The sequence below is a fragment of the Cyanistes caeruleus genome, chromosome 31 (genome assembly GCF_971803275.1).
Source record: "Cyanistes caeruleus chromosome 31, bCyaCae1.hap1.1, whole genome shotgun sequence".
Taxonomy (NCBI): Eukaryota; Metazoa; Chordata; class Aves; order Passeriformes; family Paridae; genus Cyanistes; species Cyanistes caeruleus.
This window is the reverse complement of record NC_141731.1, coordinates 3099192-3112859: the sequence shown is the minus strand read 5'-3', so window position 1 is coordinate 3112859 and position 13668 is coordinate 3099192. Positions and strand designations below refer to the sequence as shown.

General features: G+C 49.2%; 1 protein-coding gene across 2 annotated transcripts; it reads right to left on the bottom strand.

Moving 5' to 3' along the window:
• Window positions 1-549: 549 nt before the first annotated feature.
• LOC147648728 (serine/threonine-protein kinase PAK 3-like) lies at window positions 550-13437 on the bottom strand. 2 transcript variants are annotated; one of them, XM_086866532.1, is made up of 14 exons: window positions 13207-13437; window positions 11506-11543; window positions 10931-11062; window positions 9452-9793; window positions 8916-9005; window positions 8342-8516; window positions 6801-6864; window positions 6056-6104; window positions 5565-5677; window positions 4857-4974; window positions 4071-4170; window positions 3410-3606; window positions 1923-2060; window positions 550-815 (listed from the first exon to the last, which is right to left on the bottom strand). In XM_086866532.1, exons 1-14 carry the CDS (start codon window positions 13283-13285, stop codon window positions 714-716), a joined length of 1737 nt encoding a protein of 578 aa, XP_086722658.1. In that variant the 5' UTR covers window positions 13286-13437; the 3' UTR covers window positions 550-713. The 2 variants fall into 2 exon arrangements, with proteins under 2 accessions (XP_086722658.1, XP_086722659.1); XM_086866533.1 differs by having other exon boundaries at window positions 9452-10545; window positions 13207-13413.
• Window positions 13438-13668: the final 231 nt, after the last annotated feature.

Here is a 13668-nt window from a genome sequence, read left to right as displayed (position 1 = left end):
TGCCTGTGCCGAGGCTCAGGCTTCTCCGGGCTCTGCCAGGGCTCTGCTGGGGCTCCAGCCTGGCCAAGGCCGGGCCCGCTCTCACCTCACAGGCGCTGACAGCTCTGCACCACAGGAGACCTTGCACAGCACCCTCACTGCTCTTTCTGCTTTCTCTCTTCAGCCAGACTCTCCTCCAGCCAAAGAGATTGCTCTTAGGGATACAAATCCAAGTGGCAGGAACCCAAATACTCTCGAGTCACATCTGCACAGCCTGCATTTGCACAGGATGTTTGCGTTGCACTGCTCCTCCTTTGGTTTTTCCTGCAAATGCCATTGCTGTTTCTGCCTCAGATAGAAATGCCAGAGCTGGGCAAAACTTGTCCAGTTGGCCATATTCCAAAGGCAGTGTGGTCTGGAGAGGATGAATGAAGAGGAGCCTTCCCCCCTTACAAACTGTACCAAAGAAGCCATTAATGTCACTTTCCACCTCTAAGAAAAAACTGACAATTCAGAAGGAAATGTTGAGCTTTCTCACAGGGTCAGAAGGAGAGAAATGTTCCAAAGGAGTTGAGATTTTAGAAATTTTATTTAAAATCCTACTCTACAATCCTACACTACAAACCTACACTACCATCCTGCTCTACAATCCTACTCTATAATCCTACTCTACAATCCTACTCTGCAATCCTACTCTATAATCCTACTCTAAGTTGGTCATGGAGAAGACAGTTCTAAATTAATTGTTGCATTCCTGCCTCCTCCTTCCACTTCTTTACTGCAACGATGAGAGGTGCCAGGCTGGACCCAGGCATGGCCGATGTTATAAATTGATGCTGCAGAAAGGAAAAGAAAACAACAAGAAAGCATGATTTTCCAAGCTAAGAGCTTCAAAAGACTTTTTAAATGGAAAGGGGATTGAGTCAGAGTAGGTCAGGAGCATGGGGCAAGAGTGGCACAGGTTGCCCCAAGAGCTGGTAGGAGGCCCATCCCTGGAAATATCTGAGGTGTGAGTATCCTGATCTCTTAAAAGATGTCCCTGCTCATTGCAGGACACAGACTAGATGACCTTTCCATGTCCTTGTGTGTTAGTTTGAGGTGAATTGACATTTAGGGAAAGAAGTAAGAAACCCTGCACGGAAGTGATTTCTTTGAAAGAAGCTGCTGGGAGCTTCCTCTGTGCCTGAGACAGGCCAATGGCTGGCTAGTTCTGAGAACTGACAACATTTTGCACCATTTAGAAATGAGATGCGCCTCTGTGATGATGCACATTTTGAAAACCACCAGCCCGGGCACTGGCCCTCTTTGCTTCCGGAGCCCGAAGGTAACGGAGCTCTGCTGAGGCCGGCCCTGCTCGCCCACGGCCTGTGCTCCTGGGGGAGGCCGGGCCAGAGCCCAGCGGCTCCCGGGCGGGGGATGGAGGCTGCGGGACCCCGGCCCCAGGCTGGGCCAGGCCACGGCTGCTGACATCTTGCCCACACTAAACCCTCTCCCCGGCGTGCAGCGACGGCTCCAGGCCGAGCCTCCCCTCCCAGCGGCTCCCGGGCAGAGAGAGGGGCCCAGCACAGCCTGAAATCCAACACCGTGACTGCCATGACCTGGGTGAGATTGAACCCTTTCACTGCACAGATGAGACCTTTCTTATTCTTGTGGGCCTGATAATAAAATTTGTTATTCCTTTGAAGTTTGAAGCCTGTTTTGCCCTTCTCCTAATCCATAGCTCCCAGCAAGAAATGAGTAAGTGCCCTGGTGATTTTAGCCAGCGCTAAAACCCAGCACTCCCTGCCAGCCCAGCCCAGTCTAGGATTGCTCCCCACTGTCAGCTGAACAGCACCAAGGTTGGAAGGGAGGAGGATGGGGGCTCATCTGATGCCTTGGATTTCAGTGGAGGAGGAGCCCATCCCTGGGACACTGTTTCACCTGCAGCCCTTTTGCCATTTTACCTGCAGCAGCTCCTTGGCAGACCAGCGCTGCGCCTCGCCTTTCTGCAGGCAGCAGCTCAGGAAGTCACGCAGCAAAGGCGAGAATTGCTCGGGCTGCCGCAGCTGTGGGCTCCCTTCTGTGGCTATGTGGAATTTAGCCTGGAGAAAAAGGAAACACAAGGCTCCACCTGCTTCTTTCCCATCTGGAACTGCTCTCCCAGAGCCCATTGTTTCAGCTCCACTCTGCAGTGGCAGTTTTTGCCCTGGCAGAGAGGCAGAGATGACTTTCCTGTAGCATTGGGATGACGACTTTCCTGTATCATGAAAAAACCCAAGCCCCAAAGCCGCAGCTTTGCCAACATCCAGCAGATCTTGCCTTGGCAGCTGATTTCATTGCCTGCTCTAGTTAGGGGCAACTACATCAGCAAATACATGTTTCCTTCTCAGAGGATTCCCATCAGCTTGGCAGCCTTTTTGGAAGAGGGATTTTGCTATTCTAAGTAACTCTACTATTCCAAGGATTCTTACATGAAAAGAATCTCTGCAGTGCTTGTTGGTCCCTTAAGCACAGCTGCCATAAAACAAAACTCATCAGGCTTTCTGTCCTGTTCTTGAAAATTATGGTAATTGGAAGGAAAGAAAGGAAATGCAGCAGGTGTTCCTCAGGGAAGGAAACAAACCTTTGGAATCTCATTTTCAACACAGACACATAAAGATGCCTCCACAATTGTAGTGGGTTGAAAATGCCTGTTTGGGCACACAGGAGCCACCTGCAGCTCTGTCTCTTAGCACTCTGAAAATTTCATGTTCCCTTGGGTGGCAAAAGGAAAATACTCATGGTGAAATCAGAAGTGTCATCCCTGTGGTAAGCCTGTGCCCGTTGGATTCTCAAGTCAATGCATTAACGCTGTGCCCATCCCAGAAAGTGCCAGGAAACAAACAGGAGGTTTTGGCAGGCTCTCCCCGTCACCAGGCTCCAGCTTGGTGATATGGAGAAAGTGGCTTGGGTTAGGAAAGAAGGTGGTCACTGAGTGTCTCAGCAGCACTGCACAAGAAGCAGAAGAGACTCTGGCTTTACAGCCTCATCTCCGGGTTTCAGGCAAGTTTCCCTGTGAGAAGAATGGGGCTGCACTTCTTCTCTCAAAAGCACTGTTTTAGAAACTTGGTTTGCTTTGAGTTTCTTTGCTTCATTTCTGGAAAGATAACACCAGCTCTGAGATGCTTGTTTCCTATTCTTGGGGCCATCTACACAGCCAAAAGAGCTGGAACGACTTCTAAGGCAAAGCAAAATGCTGCCTGAGAATGGAGATGGTTTGGGCGAGGTAAGGCTTGAGTTCCCCCAGTGCTGCAACCAAAGCTCCAGCAGATGCTGATGTGCTGCAGGGACATTTGTAGAAGGGGCCTTGGTGGAAGTACTTCCAGCAGATGGCCATGGGATTTTGTGCAGTGAGCAGAGAACACGGGACAGGTAAGAAAGACAGCGGGATCAGAGAGTATTTGCTCCTTACCGATCGAGCAGTGAAACTGTCATAAGGAGTTTTTTGTTCGGCCATTTCAATTGCCACAATTCCAAAAGACCACACGTCCACTTTGGGGCCATATGGTTGACGCTTCACCACTTCAGGTGCCATCCACCAAGGAGTCCCGGTCACCGAGCACCGCTGATTTTGCTCAGGGGTGAGCTGAGCAGAAAGGCCAAAATCAGCTGAGGAGAAAGCAAAATACTCTTTTAATTTTAATACTCTCAATTAGGAAACCAAGCCAGAGAATTCCCCAGTGGAAGTTTGAGAATGTGCACTTGAATTTCCTGGACAACACTCCCTGCTCTCTTTCCTTAGGGCTTTAGCCAAGGAAATATGAATTGGCTACTTCAAACATCCCCCCATTTTTTACACTTCCTCCAGCAGTGCCTTTTGTTCCCCTGAAGGTTTAGATTACAGCTCCCTCCCTCTGGAAGGAACACACACAGACACACACAGAGCAATAGCACTCTGGGCTGCTTGTGGTTCCTTGTCATAGCTGTGTGCACCCTGCAACTGTGCCTTCAGCCCACAGCAGGGGGGACCCCTGCACTGCCAGCAGCAGCATTTTTGGGGAGCTGGCAGTCACTGAAAGCAGCCCCACACCCCCCATTCCTGGAAGGCTGAAGCTGAGCAAGAATACACTGACCCAGCTTGACAGAGCCGTCGGTTCTGAGAAGGATGTTGTTGCTCTTGACATCTCGATGGATCACGTGGTTGGAGTGAAGAAAATCCAGTCCTTGCAGGCACTGAGAGAGAAAAGAGAACCAGGGGGGCAAAAAGTAGTGCTGTGAGTTCATCGCACAAGCAAGGAAACAGCTGTGGAAGGTTCCCTTTGCAGGGGAATGGGGAGGAATGGCAGAACACAGCGCCATTGAGAGCAAGAGCCTGCTGCTCCCACAGTAGCAGAGCAGCACCTTTCTCAGGAAAGGCATGTCAGCTTTTGAAAGAGCACCAGCAACTGCTGTTGTAGACTGTCCCCTGCAAAGCAGCCAGGGTGACTGCAGCTGCAGTGCATGTGCTCAGAAGCAAACAGCATTTGGGCTGCACTACTACCCTTTTCAGCTGAGAACTAAAACAAATATGTCTCTCTTTTTTCTCTTTCCTGTTTGTTTCAAATCCTGCCAGTACACCTTTGCTTTAGAGACAAGGAATGTAGTGCAGACAGGCAAAAGTTTAGCTAGGCAAGGTGGAGAAGTGCAAATGCCAATGCGAGAGACAGAGCTAGAATACAAGAGCAGGGGATAAGAGTACAGGAAGTGAGTCCAGTGAGTGTAGGGGCACTGGCAGACAGTTCCCTTGAGATGTTCTTGCTTGCCCATAGCCTAGCAGCAGCACAGAAACCAAGCTTGGCCCATGAATCCCTCCCGTTCTGAGCCCCTGTTTCCCAGACAATGCAGCTCAAGGCCTTGGAAGCACAGATGGGATCCCTGACCTCCCGACTGACAGCTGCAATCTCTCCTTCAGACATTTGAATCTCATCGATGAGATCTCTCAGAGTGCCTCCGTCCATGTACTCCATCACCAGCCAGAGTTCCTCATGCACAAGGTAGCTGAAAAAAGGAAACAAGGCCATGCAGGTGAACATGCACGGCTAGGTTGGTTTTTTGCTTGAGTCTTGTTTCTGGGTCCCTTGGAGACAAGGGCAGAAGAAAAGGAATAGACATTGCCTCTAGGCTGTGCAGTGTTTGCAGTCTGTGCTGTCTCAAGGAGAAAGGCAGTTTAGGAAGAGCCCAGATAAAAAACCTGTCACGCATGGCATTTCTGGAAATAAGCACCTAGTCTTCCTGGCATGCACAGCAATGGAAAAGAGGGGCAACAATGCAAGGGCAATCCTCTCTTGGATGGTTCATCAGCATTTAAGAAACTTGAAAAACTGAGTCCCAAAGAACTGTGGAGGCAATGAACTTAGAAGGTATTGAATTCTTAAGATAGGGCTGATGCAGGTTTTTGAACAATGTCCAGTCTGCATTTGCCAGGGTGACATGCCATGCAGACAAAATGCAGTCTCTTCCCATCCATTGGAGATAAGTAGAGAAATAATCATTAACAGCTCTATTTCCTGCCACTGACCAAAGTGGGTTTTTAAGCTCTCATGCTTGTAGTATGTAAACATTCAAGGGATAGGACCGTGACCACTCACCTGGCTAAGTAATTCACGATCCTGGGACTCCTATTACTCTCCATGATCCTGATTTCATTCATGGTTAGTATCTTCCTACTCACTCCTTGCACATTTATTTTCTTGATGGCCACCTGAAATGACATTGAAAAGGAGTAATTTGAGAAAATTGGTAGCATGAGACCACAACACACATGGAGCAAGTGATTTTGGAATGGCACAGCCAAGCTGTGCCCAAGTGCCTTGTGATTAGACCTCATCACTGGAGTAATTAGGAAGTGACATTCCAACAGCCCATTTCTCTGCTCCCTTGGGGGTCAGTTACAGGACATGTGGCCACTGGCGATTTGCCTTGTCCACAAAGCCTGTTCCAAGTGCAATTTGCAGGCTGGCTCCAGTCTGTGCTTCTTGTGCCTTTTCAGCACAGCTCTGCTCAAAGCTCCAGCCACAGCTGTCAGCAGTGGGGAAAGGCCTGGAGAGCAGCAGAGGCTGCAGGGGCTGTTGACATTTACCTCTCCTCCTGTTGCAATGTCAAGTGCTCTGGAAACCTCTCCAAAACCCCTAGAAACAAAACAGCAGCAAAGAAAGGAGAAGCCATTTAGATCTTGCAGTGGAAGCCAGTCCAGACAGGAGAGCTCTGCTGTAAATGCCTAAAAGCTGCAGGTTGCAGGAGGGGTCTGCCAGAAGGCAGATGATGCATTTTCCCCTCAAGTGCCTGGGCACTGGGCCTGTTCCTGAAGCCTTGGGCTTTACTGCCTCAGCTCCAAAAGGCAGCTTATTCCTTCATCTCGGCTATCAGCTTCTAAACTGTGCAATTCTAATCCTGAGCACGGAGTATTTCCTTTAGCAAACTCTTGGAGAGAAATGTTCCTGAGAACTGTTATCTGACAGCTCTCATTGGGGGTAGGTTGTGCTTTCAGGCAAGCAAGATTCTTCTCCTTTCATTAGTGTGGCCAGATGATTTGGAGACATCCAAAAATGTGAAGGAAATGAATCCTGAGCTGTCCCACACTTGAGAGACAAGCAGATTTACCAGGTTCTGTTCCTTGCTGCAGGCAAGACCTTGGCAGCATGGAGATGTCTTTGACAATGCCTTCTGAGCACACTTGACAAATTCTGGCCAGTACTGAGAGATGGGGCAGACTAAGCCCGCTGTCTAAACATGTGGACAACTTGTCTGACTTCCCACTTGATGGATATTCCCCCAGGGAAACACCTGGCCCATGGCTGTGTAGAAGTGACTGTGGTTGGACTCACCCGCTGCCAAGACTTTCCAGTTCGATGTATTTTGTGATGGGATTTTCCTTGTTCACCATTCTCCCTGAGGGAAACAAAATCCAAGATGCTGACTTTCAGGCAGAGATCCCAACTTGCAGGAGATGTCAAAGGCAGCCCCGCTGTCTGGGGCTCTGAACCCTCTGTGGTTCAGCTGGGCAGCAAGCACAGCAGCAACAAGACAGGCAGTTGTGCAGTACAAATGGGCAGCAGAGAGACTGATTTTGTCCAGTCCTTGGAAGGAAATGAAGCGCAGAGAGCACAGCAGGGCACAGCACAAGGCTGGCAAAGGCCAAGCATGAGCACTGACAAGCAATGGCAAGAAGACACAGCCAGCCTGAGCCCCTGACAAGCTGTGGCCCCCGTTCAGGACACAACAGCATTGCCTTGGAGATCAGACACAGCCAGGTGCAGGTCAAGGCCCTTTTGTGTCCCAGCAGGTGAAGGTAGACACCAAATCAGCTGGGATCTTTTCTCAGCCCCACCAGGTCTTTTCTGAGAGCACAGCACTGGCAGCTGTCATGGGCAAGAAGCAGATTAAATGGGTTGTGCTGCAGAATCACAAAGGGCTTGATGTGTTTTCCCAGAGACTGATCTGAGCAGGGCTTGGGCCAATAGGTAGGATTCTAAGAGTCATGGGAATGGCTGGGAATCAGGGATGAAAAAGTGCCATGGATCTGAGGAATACACAGCACAGGGGCTGCAGGCTCGCTCCTGAGAAATGCCTGCAGTGCTGTTTTATCTGATCACACCACGTGAATGTGTCTCTTGGACACATCTTTAGAAAAATAAAACTAGGATATTAATTACAGGTTGTTATACAAGTATCTGTTTCTTCATTGTGGGCCCAATGAAAACATCTCTTGCTCTCTGTTTCTGCTGTCACCTGATGTTCTTTCAAAGGAGTCCTCACTGACAAAAATACAGCATTCTCATAAAAACCTTGTAGATGTAGTAGAGGCAATAAAAACAGTCCTAAAAATGACACCAGTAAGACACACGGGGCAGAACAGCTCTTTCAGGATGGAGAAAAAACAAACTCTACCAAAAAACCACCAAACCCAAAACAAAAATCTATAAAAAACACCACACAGAAAACACAACCACAACAAAAAGACAAAATCCCAAATCAGTTTCTGTGAAGTCTTTTGGTTCTGACGACTGGTGGGAAGTCTGGAGAATCAGGAGATTTTAGGAATCAAATATTCTGTTCAGTTTGGCCACTAGCACACAGAACTTGCATAGATCATTTGCTGGGCCACAGACTTCTGCTGATCCAAGAACAATTCCTGCTTCTGCCTTTAGTGGCAAGGGAATGCCAGGCAAAGCCGAGCCAGTCCAAGCTGCCCTCAGAGGCAGCAGGAACAGCCAGAGCGCTCTCTCGCTGCCTCAGAGCACAGCAGTTCCTGTGGGGAGTCCTAAATGTCTCTGGGACACCAAAGTGAGGAGGATCATTTGCTACAGCTCTGCTGGCACGTGCACACAATACACTGTCCCTCAGACAAGAAATACACCAGACGTACTCAGTTGCTCCACAAAGTCTCCCTGGCTCTCCTGGAGCTGAGCAGCAGATGTGTCACTGCTGGAAATGGACAAACTGCCCCGGCTCCACTGCTCAGCTTGGGCAACAAAGGCTCCTTTAGATGCTGCTGCTGCTGCTGCTGCTACAGCAGATTGAATGGAAGAGCCTGTGTAGATCTGCGAGAAGAAAGGAGTTTGTGTCAGGAAGCTGGCTGGCAGAGATTACCCCGAGTTCCCTTTTCAAATGCAAGCCCTTAGGAAGTTGCTGTTAGCCACATGCAAAGCTCATCAACTGGATTTTTTGGATGCCTGCTTCTGGAACCAAATGGTCAAAACCCAAGGTTGGTTTTAATCAAGTCGATGGCCAGTTTCATATTCCATTTTCCTGGATTTTCTGAAGGATGACTGCAACAACGACCATTGCACTTCCTCCCACGGATCCCTTTCCCCCTCCAAGGGCTGCAGACACATTTGCAGCTCCTTGTTCTAATGTTGGAGCTCCTCCCCCTCAGTCCTCTTTTCCTGCACCATCTTCAGAAGGTGCTCAGCCTGCAGCACTTGTGCTTGGGACAGTACCTGTGCCTGCTGCCGACCTTGGGGCTCTTCATCAGCAGGCATTTGCTGGAAGCCTTCGCAGGCTGCCAGGTGAGATATCAACACGTCCACCTCAAGTCAAAGAGAACAAAGCAGTCAGAGACCACAGCTTGTCCCTGTGTGCCAAGGCTCATTGACTGTGAGCAAAGGGAAAGAGCAGGACAGCAGCAGATTCACCAAGGGATACAGACAGCTTGCAGCTTGTATTCCAAATCTGTCTGGGGGACTGTGTTCACTTGCAAAAAGCCCTGAAGAAACAAGGAGAGCAGGAGCAGGCCAGCAGGAATCCCTTGAGATGAGTGCTGGCAAAAGGGACAAATGACTGGTGCCACTGTCCAGGGCAGCAGCTGAGATTGAGCACAGCAGGAAATGTCCTTCCAAGCAGCTGGGATAGACACTACAGCAGGATGGCACTGAGAGGCATCAGCCCAGCCCCCTGCTGCTCTGCAGAGGAAAGGCAAGAAGGGCAGAAAGCACCAGACTGCAGTGACTGCTGTGCCTGTCGCTCTTTCACTCACTCGATTTTCTAGAGCCTCTTGCTGCTGAACGAGGAGATGGAATTTCTCTTCGATTGTTCTTCTTTCTTCCTCCAGCCTCTCCTCCCTTGCCCTGATCCTAGCCTCAGTTTCCTGCAGCTCTGCCAGAAGCTCCTCCTCAGAGGCCTGTGAAGAACCAGAGAGAGGAATGTCCATGAGTGGAGTGTCTGCCACACTTTCACTCACCTGGTTTTCTTGATTTCCTCTCTGCCAGGGGAGATTCATCTCCTCTTCGATGCTTCTGTCTTCCTCAGGCCTCCTCTTCACTGCCATGATGGCCCTCGGAGCTTCGGGCAGCTCTGCCTGGGGCTCTGCCTCGATGTTCTGTACACACAAATGGAGAGCAAGTGCCTGGGAGCTACCCTTTTCAGGCCTGCACTGCCACTCTTGCCCTTCTGACATCTACACTCTTGTTAGAAATCCTGCTCATTCAGGGGACAAGGATGTGTGCAATTGGATCCTCTGCTGCAGCTCAGAGAGCCTCTATGGCCACCTCAGGATATGGAAGAGGACCAAGGTGTTTCTCCTCCCTCTTTTGTCAGCTGAGAATTCTGAGTGGCACTGACAGAGATCCTCAAAAGGCCCCACCAACAAATTAATTGACACACCCCTAGGGATGCCAATGAAGGAAGCCATGGGTCATGTAATGCATGTATGACCAAAGTCAGCAAAAACCACCTAAACCATGGAATTGTCCCACCTCACTAGGACAGGCAAAAATTTAGAGGTTAAACAGGGAGTGTCAGGACAGAAGAGGCAGGAGGAGGAAAACAGCTCTGAGGAGAAAAAACAACCATCTCTAAAGGGGTTCTTAGCAACAAAAGACAGCACTCAAGGACTTGCAGCTTTGCCCCCACACTAGGCTCCAATGCAGTTTCCAAAGCTGCAGACTTCACCACAAAACGTATCAAGAGAAACTTGCCACTTGTGGATTTTGCCTCAGAAGAAGGGTTCAGAACTACACAGTTTGTTTCTTTGGCCACACAGGACAAGAATGGCCGGCCACAGCTTCATGGACAACACAATCATCTCCTTGCAGCTTATCAAAAGCCAAAAGACAGGTGGCCTAAAAGACTCTGCAGAAGTGAAGAATTACTCCAGAAAACTGCAGAACACTTCTCCAGGTCATCCAGAGGTTTCCAAAAAGGGACAGCAAACAAAGCAAGCCCTGTGAGCCCCAGCAATGCCGTGTGAGGCCTTGGCCATGGCTTGGCAGAAGCCAAGAGACAGAGCTTCCCTGAGCCAAGCAGCCAGCTGCTCACCCGCAGGCAGCAGCGCTTTGGGGCCTCAGCACGACGGCTCAAAGCCCAATTTCCAGCTGCCACGGGATGGGGGAATGGCTGGGTGCTGGCAGGACTCCAGCACTCAGCATCCTCAGCCAGCAACAGCAAGTGCTGGCTGCTCAGAAACTTGCAGCTCTGCCTTGCACTAAAGACAGCAGCACCCAGCACTGGCACTTACTGTCTGGGCATGGTCAGGCTGGGCTGTGACCACAGCTGGAGGCTCGTGCTCCTTTTGCTCATTTTGCTCCTCTTTGGCCTCTTCTCCAGGAGCAGAGGGAGCCACAGCAGAGTCTGCTCTTGCTTCTGGGCTCTGTGGACAGATGGTGGAGTTAGGGACAGGCAGCTCCCTATCATTTAGAACCTTATTTCTCTTCAGCTCGATTTCTACAACCAGCTCTACCAAGCACAAATCATCAGCTTTGATAGCAATGGGATTCTAAGTCTCTCCAACTAAATTAAAATGGGTTAATTCAGCCAGGCTGCAAATAGTTCTGAATTAGAGAGTTCACCCTGGCTACTATCAGCAAGCAACGTTCTCTCTGCAAATCTGAGCTTTGAGTTCTTTTAAAGCTCTGCAATGGAAAATTAGGAAATAGCCAACAATGCCTTTGCTATTGCTGCTGTAAACATGGAAATGGATCTTCTTTCAGCCCACCCAGCTGGCCCTCTGCACTCTACTGCCACAGGCCAAGCTCACAGTTCCCTGCACAATTCTGAAACACCAGGAACATCAAATGTTCCTTTCTGACTCACCTCAGGATCGGCACCTCTGAACACACGGCTCAGATGACCTGCAGTGGGCAAGGAAAATGAACCAAATTCTTTGAGAAAACTGGAGAGAACCGTGGCCTGTTTAGAACAGCATCTGAGAAGATCTCCCAGTCTGCGTTTTCAAAGGTGTCCTGCTTGACTGGTGTGGTTTAAAGCAGCAACTCAAAAATCACTAGAAAACTTACTTATTTCTTGCTGTGAGATATAGATTAGATCAAGAGAAAAACAGGCTTAAAACTTAAATGGAATAAAGAAAGTTTATTTACAAAAACTACAAGAATAAGAAACCAGAATAAAACTTCCAGAACAACCCTTTTCTCCCCCACTACCCAACCATTCTCTTGTTTACATGACAACATAGAGACAAAAAACTTTGGAACTTTGGTGTTTACAACAGTCCCAATTCCTGTTAGAGTCTTTTCATCAGTCTTTGTAGAGAAACAGAAGTCTTCTTCTGCTATCTATGGAGTTTCTCACAAGAAAATGATTTTTCTTCATAGCTTTCTATTTCTCTGATGCCAGCTGCCCGCAAATCTGCCATCAGTTGTCTCCTCCCATTTGCCATCACTCTGAGGTGTGTTATGGGTCATGGGTTTGGGATGTCATTTTTATGAATGAGTTATTCAAAGGCAAAAGTTCCCTTTATCTGTTTTTGTGAGCCCTCCTGGAAACAGAAGTTTTCTCTTTTTGCTTCTTAAAAGCCACAAATCTTCAACTCTTACTTCTCCCCCTCTGTTCCAGCATCTCACAGTGTCACAACTACTTCATCATTTGCTCAAAATCCACACTTGGAAACACTCCATTCCTCCCAATATACTCTGTCATGAATTAAAGGAGTTTTTATTCAGAAAACTACTGTCCATCTCCATAGCTTCAACAGAAAAATATTTCAGCTTATTAAAAGCATCTCCTTATTTCTCTTCCCCCTCTCAATTTAATTTTTTTCTTCACTCTCTTTGATGGGTTGATGGTTGATCACTCCCTCTCTCTCTCTCTGGAAAAAAAGGATTAATCTGCAAGTCTCATGCAGGCAGTAAAAGAGTTAAAATCTTGCTAAAGCTGCAGATGTTGATGGTGTCAGGTTTCAGTTCAGTGGCAGAAACTGCAAACCAAGTCAGGCCGGCCGGCTCCGTTTCTCCCCCCACCCCGCCCTCTGCAGCCTTGTCCGGCCTGGAGGGGGGGAGGAGGCCGAGACAGAGCCCTGTGACCTCGTCAGAAGCCAGAAACCAAAGAGAGCAAGAAATTCCCGGCCTCACATCTTCAGGTGGTGTTCACAGGTTGATCTCACTTCTCAATAGTTAAAACCGCTGCCAAGTCTCACCCATGGCCAGGAATTAGTCAGGAGAAAAAACTCCTATCAGCCTCCAGCAGTTTCAACTTCCCCAGCTCTCAGAGCTATCTTAAAAGTAAAGTCACCCCAAGAGATTGAGCCAGCAAAGTGAGGAAATGACAGACTCTGCTGCCACAGGCTCTCCCGTGGAGGGAACAGAAGCCCTGCAAATGCTGCCCGCAGCCCCCTGGCTACAGACACCCCGTGTTTTGCTGAAGGTGTTGACAGGAGCTTTACCAAACCAGGGGCATCCTCATGGTCTTTGTGTTTCAATAGCAACCCGGTCACTAAGAAAGAGCAGGGAGACCTACAAAAGCCAGCTCAGGTTCCAGCCAGGGAAAACCTCTACTTACGTGCCAGGTTGGTGAGGTAATAGCCGGAATAGCCGATGACATAGATGGTGCAAATGGCAGTAGCGAGGTGCTCAATCATTTTTGCCAGTTTGCACACTCTGCTCCACCACAAGAAGAAACAAGGCTCCTGTCAGTGTGCAGCTGCCCACTGACAAACGCCTCAAGCAGGAGGATGCTCCTGCACTGAGCAAGCCCAAGAGCTGCTCTGACCCTGAGGCCTTCCGTGCACCAAGGCAACCTTGGGATGTCACCACGACAAGGTGGCATCCATGCCCTGACATCACAAAGCCAATGCTCTGCGCTGCTCTGGGAATTGATGCAGAGCAACCCAACCTTCCCTAGAGCAAACACAAAATTGCCTGGCAGGTTCTCCTCTGTCACAAAGGGTCACAAATCCTTTGCTGGGCTGTGGGAAATGGAAAGACAGAAACTTCCACAGATACTGAAGGGTTTCATTTACAG